This window comes from Silene latifolia, chromosome 2, assembly GCF_048544455.1.
Source record: "Silene latifolia isolate original U9 population chromosome 2, ASM4854445v1, whole genome shotgun sequence".
NCBI lineage: Eukaryota > Viridiplantae > Streptophyta > Magnoliopsida > Caryophyllales > Caryophyllaceae > Silene > Silene latifolia.
This window is the reverse complement of record NC_133527.1, coordinates 13,027,448-13,045,862: the sequence shown is the minus strand read 5'-3', so window position 1 is coordinate 13,045,862 and position 18,415 is coordinate 13,027,448. Positions and strand designations below refer to the sequence as shown.

Genomic DNA, 18,415 nt, shown 5'->3' with positions numbered 1-18,415 from the left:
GTTTGTAGTGGATAAAAATACTAATTTGGAGACTCGCGACAAGTCTAGCCACAGATGCGGTTAAATCTTTGCCACAAGCCTCTGCATATGCCACTTATAAGTTTCCTGATCAGAAGAAAGGGAAGTCAGATAAAGATCCTAGTGGTGGGGTCAAATAATGTGACCATTGTGAAAAGAAAGGTCATACTCGTGAGACTTATTTTGGGTTAAAATAAGTGTCCTCACGGCAACAAGTATGCATATAATCTTGATCACTGTTTCTTAGTCAAAGTATTTCCTTCTGATAAGAATAAGGGAAAAAGCAAGTTCAATGGTGCCAAGTATGAGGCTTGTTGTCCTCCTAAAAGAGTTGTTAATGCTGCTGATATGGATAATTTTGAGTCTCCTCTTGATGATGGTGTCTTAGCTTCTGCTGCTTGTTCAACTAATACTCAAGTAACAGATGGGACTTCTGTTGTATCTTCCAAGGTCATCATTGGGTTTATTTCTTCTGTTATTGATCAGGTTTTTCAAATAATTTCGGATCAACAATCTGGTTTCCCACTTTGCACGTATGAGTTCTTCTTCTTTTTCTACTATTTGTGCTGCTCATAAATCTCTTTCTGTGAATGATTGGATTGTGGATATTGATGCTTCAGACCATATGACATACAAATTAGATCTGTTGATTGATATTTATTATCTTATTAGATGCTTTATTAAAGTAGGTTTGCCTGATGGATCAGTTAAGCTTGTGCAGAAGACTAGTACTATACAATTGATTGATAACATTAGTTTAAAGTGTTTTATATACCATATTTTAAACAGAACTTAATGTCTTTTAGTAGACTGATTGACAGTAATTGTTTATCTGTTATTTTCAATTCACAAGATTGTATTTTTCATGACCTTTCAAGCAAATATGTGATTGCTAAAGGCGGAAGGATTGCTGATTTTTATAGATTTTCTCATAAACAATCTACAGTTCTTTATGATAGCATTGCTTCTCTTGTTCAAAAAGCTGTTCAATCTAGGTTTCATTCTGTATTAAATAAGTCAGTTTGTTCTGTTGTAGTTTTTTATTCTTTGCAATTGCTTCATCATATACTAGGTCACATGTCTGTATCCAAACTCAGGTTTGTTCCTGATATGAAAGTGGTAATAAAATCAGATTTTTCTTGTGAAACTTGTATTCTTAATTTCAAAGCATCATAGGTTGTCATTTTCCGTCTGTCGTAAAAGAGCATCTGCTTGTTTTGCTTTGGTTCTTATATTGATGTTTGGGGACCCTATAAAACTCCTTCTATTTCTGAAGCTAAGTATTTCTTAACTATTTTGGATGATTACTCCAGGAATACATGGACTATCTTGTTCCAAAATAAGGACCATGTGTGTGGTTTACTTAAATGTTTTATTGCTTACATTTCTAATCATTTCAATAAAACTATTAAGATAGACAGATCTGACAATGAAAATGAGTTTTTACGGCAATATTATTCTGCTTTCTTTAAAACACAAGGTAGTGTTCATCAAACACACATTATAGGGACACCTCGGCAGAATGGGAGGGTAGAGAGAAAACATATACACCTTCTTGAAACTGTTAGGACTCTTAAGATTCAAGCAAATTTGCCTATTAAGTTTTGGGGAGGTTGTCTTTTGACTTCTATTTATTTGATCAATTTAATGCCTTCTCCTGTGTTTGATAATAAGACACCCTTTGAGCTCATTTTTAGATATGTTCCTAATTTTGACAATCTTAGAGTTTTGGGCTGTGTTTGTTTTTCTACTATGCCTTCTACTTTTTCTGATAAGTTTGGAAATAGAGCAAGAAAGTGCATTTTTATTGGATATCCTCATAATAAAAAAATGGTATAAGTTATATGATGTTGAATTATATAAGGTTTTTGTTAGTAGAAATGTTCTTTTCAGAGAACATAAATTCTTTTTTAAGCAAAAACAGTCAGAGGACCTGAATATCACTACCACCAGCTTGGTGAATCCAGCTTCTACAACTCTTATTTTATAAAAAAAGGTTTCAGTACTTCTGCAATAAACCAGGATTCTGGTGAAAATATTATTACACCTTCAGAAGAAGGTATTCAAGTTCAAGACAATTCTGGAAGAGATCTTTCTGATGGTGCATCTGCTGGATCAGCTCCTCCAGAAGGGCTTGTTAGAAAGTGTACCAGGCCAAGATAATTCAGTACTTGGCTTATAGTGATTATCATTGTTCGCATAAACTACGTGTATAGAAGAGTGGTTCTGCTAACTCTGTTGCATTACAAACACAAGTTCTAACTCAATTGCATGGTTTTGCACCTAAGTATGTCTTATCTCTTGCAACTGTCTTAAAAGAGCATGCGTCATACAGATACAAAGAAGCTCATCAAGATGAAATGTGGGTTCAGGCTATGCAAAGTGAAATATAATCTTTGACAAAGAACAACACTTGGGAACTGGTTGAGCCATAAGGCGAGAACCAATTGGCTCCAAATGGGTATACAAAATTAAGTATAAACCACATGGGTCAGTTGAATGGTTTAAAGGAAGGTTAGTGGCTAAGGGCTTCAACCAAGTCAAGGATAAGGACTTCAAGCACACTTTTTTCCATGTGGTAAACTGTAAAGTTAACTACTGTAAGGACATTGATAGTAGTGGCTGCAATAAATGATTGGCCTCTATAAACAATGCTTTTTCTCATGGTTTTTTAGATGAGGTGGTTTATATATATGAAGGTTCCATAAGGATATAATAATGTGCAGTGAGGAGTGGTTTGCAAGCTCAAGAGATCTTTATATGGGCTTAAGCAGGCTTCTAGGAAGTGGAATAAGCAATTAACTAAATTTCTATAGCAGTTGAGATATGTTCATTCTAGGCAGGATTATTCCTTATTCACCAAATTTGATACAGTAAGCTCTGCTTTCATACTCTTGGTTTGTATGGATGACATTCTCCTCACTGGAACATCTCTTGATGAGATTAATAGAGTAAAATTTGATAGACTTATCGTGTACCTATGTAAAGATAATTACCCTAGACACAAATTAATGTAGCAATAGGGGTCGAACACAAGGAAACGGGAATTACGTTGTGAAATGCTATGGGTAGATTCTTATCAAGGTCGATTTCGTTTTTAGTTTGGTTTGTTTGTTTGATGACTAATAAAATTTATGATGTAAATTATATAATTAAAAGGGAGTCTAAAAGGTTCGGGTCACACATGCAAAGGTAAACATATGATCATGATAATATTCGGTACTAATAACTTGTCAATTGTTTAGGCTTAGAGATACCTACCTTACGACATTAGTATCAACCATAGACCGGGTCCTAGAGAAACTCTCGTCCATGACTAGGTCGTCCTACTACACATGCTTAGTCTAATTCAATTCTGTGCCTCTCGACTTTAGAACGAATGAACAAACTTAATCTACGATTACGGCCGATAACCAAAGATTAAACGTGACAATGCAAACATGTGATAGAAACAATTGAACAATATTATTATCAACCTATTTAAACCTGTTATATATTTGATTTTGCATGGCCCCCCTAGCCTTTAGACTAGGAAATTTAGCTACTCATGTTGGAATATAAATTGCAAACTATATTAAAAGAAATGCTAAACATGGTTTTGTGATTTATAAAAACTAAATTAGATAACATGTACTATAAATAATGCTAATGAAATGTAGACGAAGTATTGATAATAAACTATGCATAAACTAAATGGGCGTATAAAATTATGAACTAGAAATGAAATACCTTAATAGACAAGAACTTGTATGGAAGAAACAAATTATAACCAAATGCTTGAATAACAAATGCTTGAACAATAACTTGTAGAACAAAGTATTGAAAGGTTAAACTAAGGGAAACCTTAACAATTTGTAAACTACAATGAAAACTTATTGAGAGAAATTATAATGCTTAAGGCTATGTAAGGAAATGAGACGTGAAGAAGAGATGCCCTAAGCCTTGGAATGCCTCCCCTTTATATAGGGGAGGGGAGTGAAACGTAAACTAGCTAGAAGCATGCGGCCCCGATCGGGGAACCAAATCCCATCAATTGCAATATCCCAAACAAGCTAAGCATAGTCATTTAAAACCCGAAACAACATGGGCAAGGAATAAAGCAAAACATGGATGAGATTTACACGACGGCGTAGCATAGAAACTTTGAATGAACTTTTAAGCTCTTGCATGATCTTTTGACTTATGGACTCTCACGGGGCACTCAAACTTTTTTATATGTTAAAGGACGATTTTGTGAATGAACACTCAACTATCCTCAACTTATAATAATGTGCCCGCAATCTAATATGGTAAACAATCAAAACTAGTAAGCCCAAAACAATCAAATGCAAGCATGATAAAGAAGTCAAATGGGTAGGAAGAAGGCAAATAAACATGGGTAAGAAAGGGGAACAAAAGAGTTATGGTAATGTGGAGCTAAGTTAATCATAGAACCATACGACTAGTCGACTATCATGCGAGTTAAAAATTCAATTTTAAAAACCTAAGTTACCTCACTCACTCACTTACTCACTCACTCACTCACTCAATTGCAATCCTATTTATATGACTTTTAGCATAAGTTTTTTTTTTTTTGAAGGAAAAGATCAATTCATTAATAAAACGCCAAACGGCACTTACAAAAGATAGGTATAATCGAAAACAATTCTAATAGAAACCAAAGGACAAATTTTTCCTGTAAAACTACGGATCTCAAAACATGATATGACAATTCGGCTCGTCCTTGTATCGCTCTCTTCATGTAACTTTTAAGGGGATCCTTCATTTGATTCATTGATGGAGAAAATTTATCTGCTAATGGCACCATAGATCGCTGACGAATACCGCATATCCATTGTAGAGTCGTATGATGAATCATCAACAAACCGCTCTTATCTATAATTCCAATAATAATACTAAACCCTAGAAAGACAAGGACTGAAAAAACTCTGAAAATAGAGACGGAAAAACAGATATTACCAAAAGGGAGACTTTTATTGATTAATTCATAATATTTCATATTAGTAATTGATAAATGAAACTATTTGAGGGGCTTACCATCAATCAATGATCGATGGAAGCCCCAAATTTAATTGATGGAGGCTAGAGTTTTTTTTAAAGAGAAGGAGGAGCAATGTTTTGTATCTAGAGAGAATGAGGAACAATGTTTTGTATCTAGAGAGAAGGAGGAGCAATGTTTTGTAGCAATGGAGGCTAGGGTTTTTTTTAGCATAAGTTTTAATCAACATATATTGACAATAAAATTATGGTTACAGTTAATTTGTATCTAGATTCTTAAAATTTTAAGATTTGATCCTACTAATCCATCTTATCTAGTCTATCGATTTAAAGTAAAATCTTAATTTTGACAACATAGAAAGCATGTGCATATTCACTATTTTTTTCAAAAGTTACGAACAAAATACTAAGTATTAATTATGAATTAGTAATATCAAAATATTTAACGACCTTTCATAAGCACTACTCTATATATTTTAAGTAAACTAAAATGTAATTTATGAATGAAAAAAATATACTCCCCAAGTCCCGATCATTTATTTACTTATTTCATTATTGTACCATTTTAAAGTTTACCAAAAAAAAAGATTATTGTAAATTGAGGGTGAACACACTACCCTAGTTTCTGAGCATTATAATAAAGTTTTGGAGTTTTGTTTTAAAGTTTTTGAGTTTCACTATGAAGTTTCCGAGTTTATTCACTTAAACATTAAGCTCTAAAAAATTAAAATCTAACTTATAAACTTTAATATGCTCAAAAACGAATAAAGTTTGAGGTAATAAGCTCAAAAAAAATACATATATGCTCAAAAACAAAAAAGTTGGAGGTAATGCATCCGATGTACGTTCCTTTTTCTCCACACCACCATAAGTTAGATCTAACACAAAATCTCACTTTAAACAGACACTATCCATAATGACCTCTCACAAAATGTAAGTGAAAGAGCAAGTGAAGGTATCCACGACTCATTAACCTGTATCAAACCCACTACCTTACTTGCTCAGAAGTAGCCCAAAAAATCAACGTAAAAGGCTCAACCTTGCTTTTGAAGTTTGGTCACTTCTACAGGACCAACCTCCTTGTGTTCCGTACCGGTTGTTTGTTTACTTATTTCATTTTGAGTATCTCAATCAATTGTTTGCTTTTTTTATTTTGGAAATGTGTTTTTCGGGAATTGATTACCCACTCTCAATTTTATTTTGCGGGAAAACGTGGGCTTGTTTATATTAGATCCAACTCCGCCAAACAAGGACGAAGGGCGGAAAATCAATTACATGAACCAGTTCGTCACCCTCAACCGAACAAAGCCTAGCGGTCAAGTGTGCAACTGTATTGCCCCCACGCTTTACATGAACAACTCCTCGACAATCAAGGGAATTAGCTAGCTCACACACATCCTTAATGCATAAATCAAACATACTTCTACCTATGCCATTTTTCTTCACAACATGGATCACATTGAGAGCATCCGTTTCCACGATTATGCTTGACAGTTCGAGCCTCTTTGCAATCTCCATTCCGAAAAGCACAGCCTTCGCCTCGGCCATCTTCACGGACCACCCTGCACGACACCGTTTGCTTGCCACCAGCACCATCTCCCCATTCGAATCTCTCCCAACCACGCCCAAACCTACCTCTGCATCCCCAATAATCGCTGCATCCGAGTTTATTTTGATCACCCCATTCTCCGGCGGTGTCCACACGTCACCTCCAATCCCCTCTCCCACCCTATCCGTGGCAGTCATCAACCCAGCCTCAACGTACCCTTGATAATCCGAGACCAGCCGAGTGAAGCCCATCACCACTACCTCAGGGCACACCCTATCTTCCTTCTCAAATATGCGTGCATTTCTGACAGCCCACAAACCCCACAGCAGAGCCAAGAACCTCCCCCACTCCGCCTTATCCAGGCTCTGCAGTGCCCATCTCAGCCATTCTCGAAACGATACCCAAGGCACCTACACTATTAGCTCATCAAACTCGTTGGCACCCCAAAAGCTCCTCGTCCATGGGCACTGCAAAAGAGCATGGATTTCCGTCTCCTCCTCCACCCAACATAAGTCACACACTGCGTTACCACAACAATGGTGCCTGAGTAAATTCGATTTGACTGCTAACATACCAGTACACGCCCTCCACACGAAATGGATGAGCTTCGGAGGAACTCTCAGACCCCATACCACTTTCCACCATCCCTCCCCTGTTCCATTATCAGCCTGCTCCTCCCCCGACCCCACCAAGCTCATACCCAACCAATACCCCGACCGAACTGTGTATTCTCCATTCCTAGACGGCCGCCAATACAATAAGTCACAAGGCATCCTCTTACTTAGTGATTACCCACTCTCAATTTAATTCACTTGTTATTCAATAATGGGCTTTCTATTCTTTTCTTACCAAAACCGAATGTAAACAAATGACGAAAAGAGTCGTATATATACCGCTATACGCCTAAACTCCGTAGAAAACAAATGGATATAACGGACACATACAAAGTAGCCCTTTTGCCGCTTAAATAGCGCGCTCCAAGAAAACTCTGCTCTGACAATGGAGCGGCCACCCAAACACCGTCAGTTTCATACGAGTAACAATGTTCGCAGTTCAACCCTAATTGCATCATACGCTTACGAAGGTAATCAATTACGAGTGTTAATTACGTTCTCTCTATTCTTTATCATTTAATTGCATTCAAGTATTGGTATGTTTCTATCGACGAAATTCCGTGATCGTTCTAAATAATCTACCTGGTTTTTTCCAATTTTAATTCGCAATTTCATTTGTTTTTGTTTTCTATATAATTTGATGAAGTATTATACTTGTGATTGATTAAAAATGTAATTGTGTAAATAATTTGATAACACTTTGCATTTAATTTGATTAGGTTTGTACCTGGTTACTATTGTATTGCATTTTGTGATTTATTTTTGAATTTAATTGAATTGTTGTCGATTAATCAGTTCTTTGATTTATTTTTGAATTTAATTGAGCTGTCGACTAATTAGTTCTTTTAAATTACCGTGTTGTTGTTGTTGTTGTTGTTGTTGTTGTTGTTGTTGTTGTGGTGGTGGTGGTGGTGGTGGTGGTGGTGGTGGTGCTGTTGCTGCTGTAGATACAACTTTTTTGATGATTTTATCATGAATGTCGGAGTGAATCCATAAGTGTTTCTAGAATAGATGTATAGGATAGTTTGATATAGTAATCTATTCCTGGTTGATACCCGATGAATTACTCCGTATCTCGGACATAGGAGATGATAAGGAAGAATGATATTGTTAACCTTTGTTGTTTTGACTTAGCTGTAAGTGTCGGACATGATATGGTATTAGAGTGTTGAATATACTATTTTGTGAGAGTGAAGTCTTTGAGTTTCATGTCATGTTGAAATGTCATCACGAATACATAACCTATTTGAAGTGTAGAAGTAACATAGTTGTTGACTATCAAAACTTTCTCCAAATTCCTAAAACCTTTTTGACAAAGTTTAATGATGATTGTTAATGGATAGCCACTAAGTGAATCATTAGGGGAATGGGAACTAGCAATGGAGCTAGCAACATTGTTACCGTCGTGTAATATAGATTAAGTTTTACAGATATCAATAAATGTGGAAATGAGGAAATGACTAATAGTAATATTTATAATAGTTGGGCCTCAACCATCGCCTTAAGGTTTTGGTTGAGATGGTTCATCTATCATGGTATCAGAGCCAGTGTGACCGAAGGTCACGGGTTCAAATCCTGGCAACCTCAAAACTCCTCAAAAACTCGAAGTGGAATTCCAGCACACGGTACGGGGGAGCCGGTGCACAACCAACCACTCTTCAAGCCCAATGGGCATTTGAGTGAGGGAGCGTAATAGTAATATTTATAATAGTTGGGCCTCAACCATCGCGTGTTTTTGTACTATGATTAGTGGGAAAGAGATTCTCCAAGCTTTAAGCTGAATTTTGCCATCACGTTATTTTAGACTTTTGGTTGTATGATGAGGGGATGGTGGTCATTCAGCCAGGTGTATCCTTGTAATGAGTAAGTTGTGTATGGGAATTATGATTGAAAATACGACAATTGACAAATAAAGTCTTGGTTGCAGCTCCCTTGTTTCAGCAAGATCTGTGGTGGATTGATTCACATCGTATGTGATCTAAATGGGAACCTATTAGATGTTATGGATTATGAGAATGTTTATCAAGGGTCAAGAGTAAGAATTGCAATAATCCTTATAGAATTGCCTACAAGCTCTTGCCTTTCTTTCACGGTCTGTGCTTTGTTTAAATAAGTAGTGTTCCCACTAGGAACTTAGATTCTGGGGTTCAACTATGCTAAAGTCTGGTCACGAATGATAAAAAATCACATGCTCCATCAACTATTCCATTCTGTAGCAGTATCTAAAAAGCTTGGCAAATAGCCTCTTGCCGTTTCTGGCCTCCCTAGATGTGAGCCTTGGCAAGGCACATGGTTACTGTTTGGGGGCAAAAGGTTTTCTGTTGAGAAGCTTTCATTCTTATGTGTCAAAGTGATACGGAGTAGTATTTAGACTGACTATCTATATAGGGCATGATTTGTAAAACAAGGATTTCATTCATTTGGAATGCGGTGCAAAAATTTGGATAAAAATTTGGACCACCACAACCATAATATGTCAATAGCAAATTGAGAGCTCATGAATCATGACAATAAGTCAACTAGGATAGGTAGTTTTTATAACTAGTTCTGGTAATCATTTAACAAAATTTGTATTTTCTGGGGGAAACAATTATGTAGAGAATGATATAGAGCCAAAATGTCTCTTTTCACTGTATTCTGTAGCAAAGCCTCACACACTGACATGGAATTTCATCTGTCACGGTTTTAGTCCTTCGCCTGTTTCCTTTCTAAATTTTGTATCTGTCTCTGGTGCAGTCTTTGCTGGTTTCACTTGGGAACAAACTGTGACTTAGTTGGTTCATCATTCCCTTCTGTGTCCAGTTTAAACTCTTTTCTTAGTCATTACTATGTCATATTAATTATACATGAGCTACATGCTTCTGCGCAAGTAATAGTTTGTTGCAAATTCGCAATCCAACTAATTATGGCTTATGTTAGTTAGACACCACTACGTGTGTGTGCCTGGTGTCAGGCACTTCTATTTTTATGGAAATAACAGTGTTTTGGCTCTAGATGAAGTGTCTTACGGTCTTACCCATGTCCCAGTGCGGGACATGATTACTTTAGGTAGTATGAAGTGTCAAGAGTAAAATAGATTATTGCCCTTGTAATCTTGTATAGGCGTCATCATTAAGATTGAGGCTAAAAGATTGACATCACGGAGGATCATGCTCATTATCCCTGATAATTTAACATAGTTTACTTCTTGCAATGATGAGTTTTGGCCAACTCATGCCAGACGGATAATGCCAGCAGTTGCAGAACTAGTAGAACGCTAGGATAACTTTGCCAAGGCTGTACATCATGGAGTCCTGATCTTGGAGCAGGATCACAACTTTGTACTATGGGTAGCACACGATATCACGGTACTAAATGTCCGTTGAAACTCTCTTAATCAGTAACCTGTTCTATTCACGAGGAGTTCTAATCTAGGGGCTGGATGGCAACTTTGTATGATAGTTAGCACTATGGCGCATTAATGCTATTGAGTCCTCCTCAAAATGGGGTTATGATAACCTCCAAAACACCTTAGAATTCTGTACCAGGGATAATATCGTTGCAGTTTACGTCAGTCTTATCCTTCACACTGCTGAGTACAATAGTAAGTAACTGGTGTTGACGCATGACACTGCTACGCTGTTACACCCAAGTTTGCAGTGGTGATTCTTGTGTGGGATAAGGAGATCAAATGTATGTTAGACTCTTCCTCTTATCTATTCTAGAGTTTTGTGGGATATGTGTCAACTCACGAGGTAGGAAAGAGATGGAAGATAGCTAACACAACCATCTTAATCAGAAAATCTGCACAAACTGTTGTGAATTTTCCTGGCGTTGCATTTCTTATATTTTTTCTGAGTTGAGAAATAAGAACAATTTAGCACATTCATGGAAGAGTAAGAACCACTTTCTTTCTTGGTATATGAAGTATAGCCCAGAGACTGATTTACTTGAGTCAGAGCTTTCCTCTCAGAAGAGTGGTGCCACAATCATGAGGTTGATCATAGAAACCTTCAACAGGTCTATCTGCTATCAATTTCACGATTAAATAGAATTCAAGTGATGATATTATTTGCATTGTAAGAATTTTGGTCTTCTGTTGTTGCTTAATTAGCTGCCATTATAATAGAGATTGAAAAAATTGCAAGTTTGAAGTTCATGAAAATCATTTCAGAAAGAGCTAATCTATTAGGAGTAGTTGTCGATTCCTGTAAGAATTCTTGTGTCCTTATGACATGAAAATGATTAATTTCAATACTTTGGATAAAATTTTCACAAGTTAAAAAGTGGTAGAATTAATATCAGAATTTTTTGCCAGTTCAGGTCATTCTTCAATTGAGTTCTCTCAGGTGGCCCTCTAGCGCCACATCCTTTTTTTACATGTCATTCTTAGAATCTGAGGAAGGGGATCGTAAAGTAGAATGTTCCGAAAAGTCCTCCTTGACTTCTCCTTAATTTATGAATCTGTCACGCTACTCAGCTGGCAGAAGCGGCTGTGTACGTGGGTCGGCAGTGAAGTTCTGGAGTAAATTAGTTACCAACATCAAAGTTTGTTTTTATTTTTTTTTTGTCTTCTGCTGATATTAATTCTACCACTTGTTAACCCGTGTCTTGTGGTTTGTTAGCATATAGTTATTTTTGTACTCGAGTTAGGTTGATTTTTTTTATAGTTTTTCGAGAGTGCTTACATATCGGACGATTTTGTTCGATCATCCCTTCTTCAGGAACTGTTCTCTTTGGATATGGGTTCCAACTTGTGAGAAGTTGGTTAGATGGATAAGTCTACAGATCTTGAATGATAAATGACACATTGACACAATGCTAGTTTAATCTACAATTCAACTGGTGAACTACCGACTTTTTAACACCTGCTGCTTGTCTATATGATTAGTTTACTTCCTTGATCTAATCATTTTTTCTCCTTTTTCAGATCACTCAGATGATGGAAGCCACTTCAACCTCTGTTAGGTAATCCTTTCACAACATCAAAATTTAATTATATTTCTTCGACCTTTTCTCATACTTCTTTAACTGTTTGAAAGCTCCATTTCGATAATTATCCAAATGTAGGTTGGCTTCTTTGTTACATCATCAAGGTCAAGCTCTTATCCACATTCAATACTTAAATGAACTAACATACTTCATAAACTCATGTTTTTTTAGATTAAGTTCTGTTTATGGATAGTGTCGCAATAATTATCGATGGACCTAATGCAATCTCTGGAAGCAAAGCTTTGGATAAAGTATTTTTGGCAGTGTTAGTTTGCTTTCTTATAATGCTCTTTGAAATTGGCAATTAGTTAAAGGTGAAGTATTATTCATCATTTTTTTGTGAACATGGATGTTTACATCACTCAGTTTTTCTTCCTTATTAAGCATCTATAATCAGCTGACGTACCAACAAACTATGTCCATCAGACAATAAAATAATCTAGTTTGTAATGCATGGACATGCAATCTAATTTCCCCACTTCCTGGGCCCCATGGGCCCCAGTATGTTGCTCAGCCCAAATTGTGCTGAAAAGATTGACCCGTACAATATTCCAAGACCAAGGGAGCTACAGGCTACTTGATTTATAGGCTTGTTAGGTGTTGCCCACTTGGCCACTATTACAAGAGTTGCTTATTGGAGCTCCAATTAACACTCTCTGCTGATTAAATTCTTGGGTGGGTAGTATGTGTTAGAAAATTAAAATCCCATGTGTGTGAATTGTTTCCTTCATGAGAAAATTTCCATACTAAATATGAGTAATTACGAAGTAGTATATATTTGACATTATTCTAGGAAAATTACCACTTTGATGGGATGAGCCGATGAGGTTCGGGGCTATTTTCACCGACGTCATTTCGTAATTTGAGATTCAAAAATTTCACACTGAGATGACTAAAAGTGTAATATTACCAAAGTGAGCTATGTAATATAATGTTATCTTGAATTTCTGGCCTGGACAACCTTGTTAGGAAGGTAGTTATGCATATCTTTTCACACTCTCTGTTGATAATATTAGCAGAAATATATTTCGAGGGTATTTGATGTATAGGAAGATTTGAAGGGGAACAAAGAGTAAAACGGAGGGAGGTACTTTGTTTGTTTCATTAGCAAAGTTTAGGTGAAGGAATTTGGAGATGAAGGAAATAAATCCCTCTATTTCCCTTCTACAAGGCAAATTAAAATTCGTAAAATGTGCCCCCTTGCCTAAACACACCCTAATACATGGTTATGGGGAATGGAGGATGAACTTACTGTGAAGCGTCTAAATTTTCTGTGTTCTGCTTTGTTTCCTACATGTACTTTATCACACTTGACTAAGTTGTTTGGTTAACAGTTGCATTTACATGTTTTTTATGCCGAATTTTGTTATTGATTATCAGCTGAATGACAATTTTATTATGGTTTCATTGAAATAGATTTTCACGCAAAGCAATTCTCTAAGATTTTGATATGAACATCTCTTGAAGCTGCAGGATCTATGTTATTTGTCCAAACTTATGCGTGTATCTCACTGCTGCCAAGTGGTAAATGATGTAATATGCAACTGCTGAAAGATCAGAAGCAAAATTCATATCAGGTTATGGTTTCTTAGGTATGCCTTTACCAAACTAATTTATGAGAAATTATAGATTACATGCCTTTGATTGTACCTTTTTGGTTATCTTAATTCATATTTATAAATTATAATTTCCTAATAGTCATCTATGATCTTCTCATCTCCCTGCAACCAGATAAATGAATTTATCAATTTCTTCTCGAAAGTAAAATATAGGAAGGATTTATTATACTCTTGTTGCCAATCATTTTCGTAAACTTTATTGTTTGACTCATATACTCTAGTTATACCTCTTAACGTTTTTCCGTTTCTGTCTTAAGGCAAACATTCGTGATTTTTCGCGGTCATTGGAGTTTTATTAATTTTCACACTTAATCTTCCGTCCTGGCTTTTTGCTTTAGCTTCTTCAGAGTAGTGAAGCTAATATTAGTTAAAAAAGATTGCTCAATGAGACAATGCTGCAGACTATACTATAGACCTGCGCCGTTTATCTCCTCTTACAAACAAACTACATGCTAATATAATCATATCCCATTTTAGGAAGACTTAAACAGCGTAGTGAGAGTGAAATTGCCACCCCGTAATCATCGGAATTTGCATATGTTTTCAGCTACTCTGATGTTGCAATCACCTTTGAAGTACATAATGCAATGACACAAGTTATTCTTGCTAGACCAATGTGTGTCATACCCCGTGAAACTAAAGGATGAGGGTTAGATAGAGAAAGAACAAGTTGCAGTAATGTACTGGTCAAAAAGGAGACCTAGTGGGTGGCTTTCTTTGGTGCCAGTATGAGCTTAATGTCCTCCTCTTCCTTAAAGTTTGCTTTGTGGAGTTAAATATTTGGAGGGAAAGAGCTATATCAAGAGCCGACTCTTTAGGTTCATTTAAGGCCAAGTGAAGCTGATGTAAGCCTGTAAGGTAAGCTCATTATTTCTCCTTCATTGCTACCTTTACATTCTACAGGCTTTAACCAATCTGACCAATCACCGATTTTGTATGTTACATTAGGTAACAGACCAATGACGTAAGATTCGCGAGAAAGACATGAGCTGCAAAAGCACTTGAAAAATGTAGTATACAATTGGTGCTCGGATTATACTTAAATACACAATGGAAATATCTTTAGCTTATAATTGGAATAAAATACTGTAGTACATGGCGGAACTTGACATTTTTCTGCCCTTGCAAAATGGACCTATATAATTATATAGACAATGCACATTTAGCAGGAAGGGATTACGTGAGATTACATATGCACACTTTTCAATCAGTGTCGGTGAGAATGACACCTTTTTGCTGTTAGATGCAACTTCTTTTCGGTTCTTGTATGTCTTTGATGGTTGTTGAAGACCACTGGACTTGTAACTATAGGTTAGAAACCATATGACTAGCACATGAATACATCTTCTTTGTGCAAACAAAAACATGTTATTGTGAGAGTGGGGTAAGGGCAGGGTATTAGAATCTCAGTCGAGATTCCATCACAGAAATGGTCTTTGTGGCTTGATCTATGTCGGTTTGCCATAAATGTGATTATTACAACCCCGAAAATGTGTTCGTGATAACCTTTTTAATTTGGTGGTGATGCATTGTCCGAGCCTAAATTTCATTCCATGGATAAGGTGCATTCGAACATATGCAACATTTCCCCCACAATAATAAAGAAGCTATGTTAAAGCGCAAAGGATCATTCAGAGGGTGTTATATTTTCATCTATGAGTGCAGTACTTCATTAATAAAATTGCCGATAATTAGCTTGGAGTTTCCTCTTTTATACTCCTATGTTATTTTTGATAATATAGTCCAGCTTTTATCTTCGTCCACATATTCTTATGTTCTTTTTATTATTGTGCACGTCAAAGTAGGAACTGTAATAGTAGACGACTAAACGGAGAAGTACTTCTTATGTGATCTACAACTGGAGATGACCTGCCCTTTCTTTTAGAGATTGCATTGTACACCCGAAAGCAAGATCTGCAGTACAAGGCTAGGAGGTAGGGTTTGATTCCAATAATTCATCTCTAATTGTTAATTAAGTTTCATTCCGTGTGCACTAGCTGTTTTGTGGTGTAGAATTCTTCCCAGTCTGTATGCCACAACTCCGTATAGTAAATATATTCGTTTGTACTAGTTTAACTGTTTAAGTACACTTTCTTATTATCTTAAACATCTGCAGATGTAATGCGAGGTTCCTGCATCTCTGCTTTTGTCTCTTTGGCTTGCTGAGCGCACACTACGATTAGCCTCCTTCGGACCCTCTAAGGTTATTAGCTTGCCCCTTTTGTGCACTGAGCTGTTACTTAGGCTGTCTTTTTTTATTGAGACTGGGTTAAATTCTGCATTAGATGCAGGGGACCAGTTTAATTTTTTATATTAGGACTTACTGTAAGATGTTGGGTTCCATTTCTTAAATCAGTTGGTTATTTGTATTTGTTTAATTGCATTGGTGGTGGTTAGTTGGGATCATTAGTTTTGATGTTGATAATTTGTTTGGCAGATTAAAAATATATATATTCGGATACAAAGGCGTGAGTCACTATCTATGTTATTCAGGCTCGACTTTCGAACGTACTCAGTCACTCAGGTATGAATTTAAATGTGAAGCTTTGTTATATTATGATCGTTTTGTTTTTTTAGATTTTTGCTTAAAATGAAGTATTTCGGTATTGTGTGATGAGCATCTTGATGTGAGACTTGGGTATGTTATAATCGTTCTGTGTTTTTAGATTTTGGCTTAAAATAAAGTACTCGTATTTAAGAATTGTGCGCTGAGCATCTTGATGTGTTTGACTCGGACGTAGGAACTACTCGTAACATAATAGAAGAATTAGAGTTTTTGGAATTAAGTTTTCATCATAGCTTAAGGAATTTGTTCTTTCATTAAATAATCTTTCAAATGAAATGATGCTGATTTCATGCAAAACTTTGCTGTTTGTTACACTAATCAATCTAATTAAAAAAGAGTTGACATACATTACGTCACAGAGCATACAAAAAGTTTCTATCGAATATTAGTCCAATTAAGGTTTTTATATTAAAAAAATGTTATACCTACACATATAAGTCAACCATAGTGAAGTAAGAAATTCATGGAGGGGTTGTGTCGTTTTTTCATTTGTTGAGTTTTCAAAGCCAAATAGATCGCACTAGAACTTGTAACTCCTGCAGATATTTTCAATTCAAAATTTTTTGGGAAGATAAAAAATATAATTCACTCATGAGTCATGTCTGGTCATGGTAGTAAAATGTTGTATGCTTATAGGGGTCCCTTATTGATAAACAACTTTGTTTCGAAATAATTTAGGTTCTGCTAACATAAATCATCATTCAAAATCGTTTAAGGAGCGTAAGAATGTGACTTAATAACGTACTCCTTTTCCTCCAATCATTGGTTTACCACAAACGATTGGACGGAAGAAGCAACTTTCCGGGACTCAATCGTAAATGCAACCAATGGTAGCATATTTTTGCGTGGTTCTGTACCACCCTTATCTCGATGCACCCCTTTACAGCCTTGTTCTTTAGGACCTAATTTCAGTTTACTTTGATTTAGTTCAGTTTGGGCTTTTTATAAGTTTAGTTCAATCCAAATAATGTTCTACAAAGGATAAGTTTAAATTTAGTTCAAGTTCAATATATCCGGCCCTTATAAGTTTAGTTCAATTCAAATAAGGTTCTACAGTAGTTCAATACATCCAACCCTTGTAAGTTTAGTTCAGTTCAAATAAGGGTTTACGTATAAGTTAAAATTTAGTTCAATACAGAAAATTTCAGTCCAAAAGAATAAAACATCCGTGATTACTTTTAATCAAATATGTATTCCCACCAATGAGACATGGAGATCTGATTGCCTGCCATTTAAGTAATGACAGCCCTCGTGTAGTTCCTGCATGTCCTTTGACAAATGAGGATGAAAGCCTGTAATTTTATCATTTCACTTGATGAAACATAGGAAGCCCTAGCTAACTGTACATGTTCTAGCAAAAGCACATACCTAAAATCGAGTTTTGATATTTTTCATTTCTTTTTTCCGTTCTTCATTATCTAAATCAATGTCCGGGATGATGCAAATATACTCACTCTTCATTGCCTAATTTATTCCGGGCCGTTAATTCAATAGCGGACATTCCATTTCGTCGCCTTTCAACCTCCTCTTCTAGATGTAAGAAGATGAGTCACTCTTTACACAATGCACATGGTAAAAGTGGAAGAAAGGTATCAAATAGTATAAAATACTTAGCGCCGATTTTTATACTTAGCAGCTACTATTTGCCGCAGACAAGTTGGGGTGATACGAGTAGTAGTTTTCTACTCTGGGAAAGCCAAGCTCGTAGAATCCAGGAAAATCCGCAAGTAGGAGGACTGTCTCTGGGGCTTTTAAGTACTTTAGGTCAGTTGGCTTCCACCATACCACATGGTCTTGGCTATAATACTATAGTGGGCGTACCTTCACATTTGTGTACCCATGTTCCCTTTTTTTTTTTTAATTATTATTGAAATTAAGGTTGTAGCCAAAGGATCTCTTGAGGATAGAGTATTAGAATACAAAGAAATATAGGAAAAAAAAATTAAACAGACTAAAACCAAAAAATTTTCATTCCGTGCAAATCCCAACTTGGCAAGAGCATCCGATATCTCGTTTGTGCCTTTGTCAATATGTACAATACAAAGCTTGCAATGTTTATCACCTTGGGGTTGTTCCTTCT

General features: G+C 36.1%; 1 protein-coding gene and 1 long non-coding RNA gene across 2 annotated transcripts; one reads left to right on the top strand and one right to left on the bottom strand.

The window, feature by feature from the left end:
• Positions 1-6,243: 6,243 nt before the first annotated feature.
• LOC141634127 (uncharacterized) lies at positions 6,244-7,338 on the bottom strand. The gene is made up of 2 exons (XM_074446419.1): positions 6,980-7,338; positions 6,244-6,868 (listed from the first exon to the last, which is right to left on the bottom strand). The coding sequence occupies exons 1-2, from the start codon at positions 7,336-7,338 to the stop codon at positions 6,244-6,246; spliced, it is 984 nt and encodes a 327-aa protein (XP_074302520.1).
• A 185-nt stretch (positions 7,339-7,523) lies between these two features.
• LOC141642294 (uncharacterized) lies at positions 7,524-16,416 on the top strand. The gene is made up of 6 exons (XR_012543237.1): positions 7,524-7,649; positions 12,089-12,126; positions 13,618-13,742; positions 15,575-15,703; positions 15,886-15,972; positions 16,207-16,416. It is a non-coding gene; the product is annotated as an uncharacterized LOC141642294 (long non-coding RNA).
• The last annotated feature ends 1,999 nt before the right edge of the window (positions 16,417-18,415 follow it).